Source organism: Protopterus annectens, chromosome 1.part0 (genome assembly GCF_019279795.1).
Source record: "Protopterus annectens isolate FY-2018-M chromosome 1.part0, PAN1.0, whole genome shotgun sequence".
NCBI lineage: Eukaryota > Metazoa > Chordata > Ceratodontiformes > Protopteridae > Protopterus > Protopterus annectens.
In genome coordinates, this window is record NC_056725.1 from 1,282,047,713 (window position 1) to 1,282,055,193 (window position 7,481).

General features: G+C 38.5%; 1 protein-coding gene across 1 annotated transcript in view; it reads left to right on the plus strand.

The window, feature by feature from the left end:
* The window catches only part of ALPK2 (alpha kinase 2), a 32,465-nt gene extending 25,231 nt beyond the window's left edge, over positions 1-7,234 (plus strand). The window contains exons 4-5 of the mRNA XM_044066162.1: positions 576-624; positions 5,849-7,234. Of these exons, the coding sequence (XP_043922097.1) occupies positions 576-624; positions 5,849-6,062 (263 nt within the window). The 3' untranslated portion in view covers positions 6,063-7,234. The remainder of the gene's footprint in view (positions 1-575; positions 625-5,848) is intronic.
* Positions 7,235-7,481: the final 247 nt, after the last annotated feature.

A 7,481-nucleotide genomic window follows, 5' to 3' on the forward strand; every position in this document is an offset into this window, starting at 1 on the left:
AAAAGGGAAACTGGATAGGCTTAAAATGGCTCACAAGGGCACCTAGCCTAGTACTTGCCTGTGAACCTATGAATCTATGAAAACTACTTTAATTTGCTATGTAATTGTCAGTGGTAAGTTTAGAGAGATAACTACTGTGAAATTACAGCTGCTACTCTGTTCTGTTTCTCATTCAGTAAACAGAATGTGTGATGTAGTGCAGCGTACCAGAATCTATATGGGAGAAGGGGAGGGCAATCCCTAGCTGTAGCAAGATGACCTTTAACCAAATAGACTGCTATTTGTTGAAAGGTATCTCACATTTATGGAATTAAAGGTGTTAATGGTATCCTTCAAAAAACAGCATGTTATGTAAAACCATGCCAAGATGCTAGCAAGACCTCTTTAACAAGATGGCAATACCAAATGCGTTTTTATTAAGAGGACAGTGGCACAATCAGTCGGAGGACTGTGTACTATGAGGTTTTAAAGAACAAGTCCTGCATCATGTTTCCGTCTGTTAGAAGACTGCCGTTGCTTTTTTTCTACTACTGAACTAAATGTGAATAACTGAATTTGATTTCTTTTCTCTTCAGGTGTAAACATGAAACTGACAGATGTTGGCATAGCAACATTAGGCAAAGGGTAAGTACCACTGAAGCATTACTATACATAATAATAAGAACTTCATTCATATGAATAAGATTCATATGAATAAGCAGTAACTGTTAAGTTAACTCTCCAATGCGTAGGTATGGAAAACAGTACTGAAGTCTGAGGACAATTAAGGAGAGTGATGAGTGATAGCAGGTAAATGGGGCATGCTTCTCTCCTATTGGTGGAAATGAGGTCCTGCTTTGGAGTTAAGAAACCAGCATGGAATTAAAAAGGAAGGGGCAAGAGAAGTAGAAGTGAGGGAGTGAGGTGCTGGTTTGTGAGATTATAGTATATCTCATGAAATTGTGGGGAGCAGCAGGTAATGCGGTTTGTACATTTGGCTGTGAGGAATACTGGGCACAAGGTATGGTTTATAAGGTAAGTGGATGGTCTGTAATTTGTAGGAAGCTTGGAAGCTCAGTGGTCTTCAAAGAGGTGCTGGGCACTCCTGTAAATAACTGTTGTTTCTTTTGTGTGTGAGGTGTAGTTGGACGTTTTTCATTTATGTTCACAAATCTATGACTGTAAATATTGTTGTGATTATTTTCCAGATTGAAAACCCAATGAAAACTTTAAAAAATGAGGTGCTGTTAGTGCCTTTTATGAAAGCGATAAGGAAAGAAAACAGAAAGTAATCCAGTGAGGGAGTGGTAGAAGAGCAGGTATTTGGGTTAAAAGGTGACTGACGCATACAGAGGAGAATCAAGGGGTTCGTTATTAGAACCGCCTGCGTTGAGCTGCTTACGCAATGAAGGTACTGATAGAGTAGGACATTTATTAAAACAGCGCCCTTTTACAGTAAAATGGGAAAAGGAGAGAAATCAATCTGTAACTGGTGTGAGAAGGCAGTCCGAGGGGTAGGAATGAAGAAACAAATTACACAAGGATAAAGGAAGATAGGTAGGAAGTGGTGAACTGAAAGGTATGATGCACAGTGAAGGCGCCCAGATAAAAATGATATAGCTGCATGCTGTGATTGTAGAGTGCAGCAAAAGCACCGCAGACATTGCAGAAATATAAATTGTGTGTGTATAGGATGGAGTAAAATGCACAGTGAAAGAGCCCCATGAGGATGGTGATGATGGTGATGAAGATGATGATGATGATGACAATGCAAGGAGGGGGAGGACAAGCTGAGGTGCTAGCCTGGAGGCTGGGGTGAAAAGTAAGGCCAAATGGTGAGTACTTATGGTATGTAGTCTGATATATTCAGAACAAAGTATGCCAGCAGGCTCTACAGCAATATTACTTGATAACAAAGGGTTGTATGACAACAGTCAATACAGACCTCATTCCTGCACAAATAGGAGAGGCTTCTATGCAATACAAGAAGAAAAGAGAAACCTCAGGAAAACTGGACTGCAGTCAGACTTTAACAAAATGGGAGGACCCAGTAATGAAGGAGAACCTGCTTAATGCAGTCAGTAACAGGAAGGGTACTGAGAGGACATCTGTAAGCATCAACATTGCAAAGCTCAGGTACAATGTATGCAGTTCAGAGCAGGACAACCAAAATGGCCAAGGTTTGTTCAAGAAACTACACAAAAAATAGAAAAAATGTACCAGGCAGTCATGAAGAGAGAAAATAAAGTAGCATAACTATGAACATTTAAGTGTAGCAAGGGAATGAAGACCAGAGGCTCCATATTTCACAAAAAGAGACATAGACAAAAGGGCGTAATTTGAAACTACTTACTGGATGCTCAGGGAAGGAAGGACTGATTTTATTTTTTTAACAGAAATGAGAGTGAGGTTAGAATTGCTGCCCCACAATGATCAGTTCTCCATTTTGGCTCTTGGCTTTAGTGTTTTCTGTGCAGAGTTTGCATATCCTTCCTATATCTGTCTAGGGTTTTATCCTATGCTATGCCCCCCTCCCCCCATATTCCATTCCAGAGACATGCTGTGGATGAATGGATGGTTCTCCAAATTTTCTACGGATGTATGTATCATGTGTGAGTGAGTATGAGTGTGTGTTTGTGAGAGGAAGAGAGAGAGAGAAACTGTGTGTGTGTGTGTGTGTGTGTGTGTGTGTGTGTGTGTGTGTGTGTGTGTGTGTGTGTGTGTGTGTGCATGTGTGTGCGTGTGCGTGTGCGTGTGTGTGTGTGTGTGTGTGTACTGCAATGGGCTGGTACCCTATTCAGAATTTGATTCACTGTCTTGTACCCAGTGAATGCCTGAATAGGTTGTAGCTTCCTTGTGACCCTGCACTGGATTGAGTTATCAGAGAATGAATAAATTAATTTGGTAGAGAATTGAAACAACTTACCTGGAGTGACAAAATATTAAAAAATGTATGACACATTCATAAGGCATTTCTTAAAATGGGTGAGAAAAAGTAAATCAATGATCAGTTAAGATTTGCAGACTATCTTCAAGGTAGGGAAATTATGTGGGCCAAATAGTCACTACTCAATGTAAAAGTCTGTGCTTTAGTGACTTCTCCAAAAAAAAATGTATATATATATAATGATGGATAAAGGTCAGAGAGTTACCAATCAGTTTTGGTCAGGTCACAGTGTGAGTTCAAAGGCTAGTGCTGTGAAGTACAACAAGCACAGAGATCTAAGACAAAGTGCCAAAGGTAGACATCATTCAGCTGGGAAGTACAGTGAGAAATAATATGGAGTGATGTCAGTGACAGAGGAATAACAGAAGAGAAGGCATAGTTCAAGGAAGAAGTCAGAAAGGGAATGTATTGTATGAAAAGGTAGGGATTGTGAGAAAGGTAGAGAACTAACTTGGCTAATAATGGAGTTAAGGGGGGTGAGTTAAGGGGGGTAATAAATGAAAAGAAGATCTGCAGGAGGATCAATAGTTTGAGAGGGAAAGAAAGGGTAGAAACAGGTGGCAGAGTGGTAAAGGTTGGACAAATTAAATTCTTTGGCTATATTAGAGAAGACAGGAGGAATTAGTATGTCACAGGGTTACTGAAATAATGACTAAGGAAGTTTCAGAGAGGTACGTTGACTGAGTAATTTACATCAGTTTTACAGAGAATAAAGGTCTAAAGTGCCAACATAGAAAAGCTGGGAGTAAACATGGGGACAAAAGTACAAAATAAAAAGTGACCAGGAAGAAAACAAAAATGAACACAAGATACTGCAAGTAGATACGGTCCACGGTCCAGATGAACTAGCTTCCCATGTGCTGGAAGAGTTTGCATTAGTGTTTGGGGAACATTGAGGTTTAGAGGTATTCCATAGAAAGTGGAGTTGTGATGAAGAATAGATACAGCAGTTCTCTTACATAAATGCAGGTAAAGATGGGAACTACAAAAGAGAAATTGAAATCCTGTTAGTCACACTTCTGAGACATACAAAGTTTGGTCTAGGAAGGAATTGTTAATTTTTAGGCCTGCTAATCTCATTTCTGTCACATGAAAGGCTTTGAAAAAGATCTTGTTGGGCAAGCTTGTTGCATTCTGAATGTTAATTCTCCTGCAGATGGGCTGTAGCCTGGCTATAGTCAGCTGAAATCATGCTGTCCCATTCTCTGTCTTTATGCTACATATAAGCCTGACACTTTGAGTTTTTCCTTTTCACAGCATGTCTTCCATTCCCCTTACACTCTTTCTTTGCATATCTCTGAAGTGTGACTAACAGGATTGCGATTTCCCTTTCGAAGCTCCCTTCAGTGCCTGGGTTGCAACTACGATGAAAAAAAGTTGCCTTGTGGAAGCAATGATTATGAACATTAGAACGTTCTTTGACACTGCCTCACTGGCAGTTGCCATGGACGTGGACACCATATCTGTGAACTAAGTATTAAACTTGCTGACTGCTGGAAACAGACAGTGACACTTCAGTGGGAATTGCTTGGATTTCAGTACACCAGGGCTAGTTCCTCATAGTATATTTGTATCAGAAATCCTACTAGAGTTGGAGAACAAGATCAGGATTCTCCTTTATGAAGCCATTAATTACTGAGGGCCACAAATGTTGGACCCAGTATGAGTAAGCTCTAGTGAAGTTTGGAGGGTAGACAGGTGGCAGGCTGGTTAAATTTTAAAAAAATTGAGATTATGCACATTAGCTTTTACCATGGAGCATACAAATTAGGAATGATGGCTTTAAGGAAGACAGAAAAACTAAAGGATGTTGATGTTATAATCAGTTATAGGCTGTCTCCACACAGTATAATGCTAAAGGGAGATGCTCAGGTCAGCGGACTGAGCACGGGGAAAGTGGCATTTGGAGTACAATATAACAGTCATGGCAGCCATTCTGAGAAGGGCAATGAAGATGGAAGTCTATGCAAGGGAGTATTAGAATTAGTATAAGGGGAATGGAAGATATGCTGTGAAAAGGAAAACCTCAAAGTGTCAGGTATATATGCAGCATAAAGATAAAGACTAGAAAGTAGGATATAATCTGCTAATCTAATCAATGAGTAACATAATATACATATTATTATAAATGTGTGATTTATATGTATGAAAAAAACAAAGTCACCTGGGGCATCCAAAATATAATATTAATTTCTTGACATCCACTTTTTGGACATATTGTATCTTGGTTTATGATCTGAACAGAGTATGTGACATGATCAGCAGTTACCAAGGGGATACAGCTATTACAAATAGTTTTCTAACAGGTGATCAAAGATCAATTAATGAGGTTCTACTTGCCCTGGCTCAAGTGGCTGGCATCATTGTCTTTACCGTGGATCACAGCCTAGAGAGTTAGCTACAGCAAGATTGCTGTTTTAGTCAGTACTGTTGTGTGCATTACTGGAGAGTTTCTCCTTTCCCCATCATTATGTGTGACCAAGAAACTAGTTTATACAAGTTCAAGCTATGGAGAGGGCCTGTTCCCCCTTGTTATTTTTGCATTGAGCACTGTTGTTGAATCATGTGTGTATGGATCTTTCTCAGGGGAAGGTTTAAGAGTAGTCACATAACTACACATGTCATGAGCAAATCAGTAAACTTGGCTGAAACTGGCAATAACTATATGCTATTGCAGCACTGAAAGGCATAAATATAATTTATCAGATGATTTCAAGCTATATTAGTACAGGAAGTAACTATATTTTAAAAGCTGCAGCTGTCTATATTGGCAGTTAATAACCATGAGTAGCTTAACTGATTAATTTTGACTGCCAGCAGTAAATTCTTCTGTTTAAATTTGGATATCTTGGTTACTCATTTCTTTCAGTGTAAGTAGCTTATTGACTGCTTTAACATTGTCTAATTCCTTTTTCATTCCAGGTATAAAGGTTTCAAAGGCAACTGTTCAGTTTCCTTCATTGAACAATTTAAAGTTCTTCATCAGTGTAATAAGTACTGTGCAATGCTGGGACTAACTCCCCTACAAGAGAATAGCCAGAAGTCCAAGAAATCAGCACATGTAAAGTCCACAGCTCAGCCAAGTTCAAAGAAAACAGCTGTGTTTCCTGCTCTACCAAAAAACAAGGCAAAGTGATGCTGATGTTTTCCATTTCACACTGTCATCTGGTTGGCATCCAGTTTTCCTTGCTTTGCACAGTCACAAAGTGTCAGTTTTGTGATAACATGGAACAACCTTTGGCCTAGAGCAATGATATAATAAATAATGGAAATGCTGCATCTTGACAGGTGAAATAAGTAAATAAAATTGCTGGTGCTGTAATTCAAATAGCAGATCACTGGAAATTTGAATCAATGTCTTTCTCCGGAGTAGCCATTTTATCAAAGTCTCCAAATGCAAACTGCCAAGCATGACATTGTATACTACAAAAAGGTATTTTCCACTGGTATTTGAGCAATGGGTGATTTCTTAACTGAAAGAAAAGGATCGGTACAATCCTTCCTGTTTAAAAAAGGATATAGTGTTGCAGGTGGAGAACTGGGAAAAAAATAATCTAGACACATGCAATCATCTCTTTCTATGTGTCATATAACCAATATGCTATTTTGAGGATATTGGAATGAATTTGTCAGGTAAATTGTAGTCAGACATGTTTTCAGGCACTTTGTTTTATTTGATGGAGCTTTTATACTTGCCTTCAGATAACGATATATAACCTTGGAATATCTATTTAAGAAATCCTGGATATATGACTTGAAGATAAGTAGCAGCAATATACATGTTTTTGTTTTTTTTTGTCAGTGAAGTCAGTGAAATAGTGGAAAAAGTGCTGACAAATGTATATATGTGTAGTGTATGTATATATATATATATATATATATATTTATAGATACCCACACACACACACTATGATTGTGAGCTATGTACAGATATAAATATAAGCATACAGACACACTTGAATATTAAGCTTTATTTTCATTGGATGCTAATTTGTCCTGTTCACTTTCTTGTTGCTGATATATGTAAATCTAATGATAAAGGCATTAATGTTTGTATAATTAAGTCTTCCCAGTGGCAAACAGCAGAATGTATGTATTGTACCTATTTTCTACCTCCCTACTCAAGCTTTCTGTAGGTAACACAGACTGTCTGTGAACAGCAGCCTCCCCCACTCAATGGTTTATTCTAAGACAGTGATCATAGCTGGTAGAATTAGAGTATATCAAATGATCAAGTTTTGCGGGGGAGCAGTAGGCTATTGTTATTATATGATAGTGCATCTGTCATTCATGCCCCCACAATACATACAAAGAATGGCATACACCTGAGCTATGAAAAGTTACATTGCATGTCTTTAACCAGGCTGTCCCATTAGTGGCAATTACAGAAAAAGTTAAATGTCAGTGCTGCGAGACCTTGTGCCATTGATTATGTCACTTAACAAATGTTTGGGAATCAATGAAGGAAAACATGTATCAATGTGCAGAGTTTACAGCTAAATAAAATGTGTACTTCTGTTTATACTGTACTCATTTCCCTGAAAAGCCCTAATGA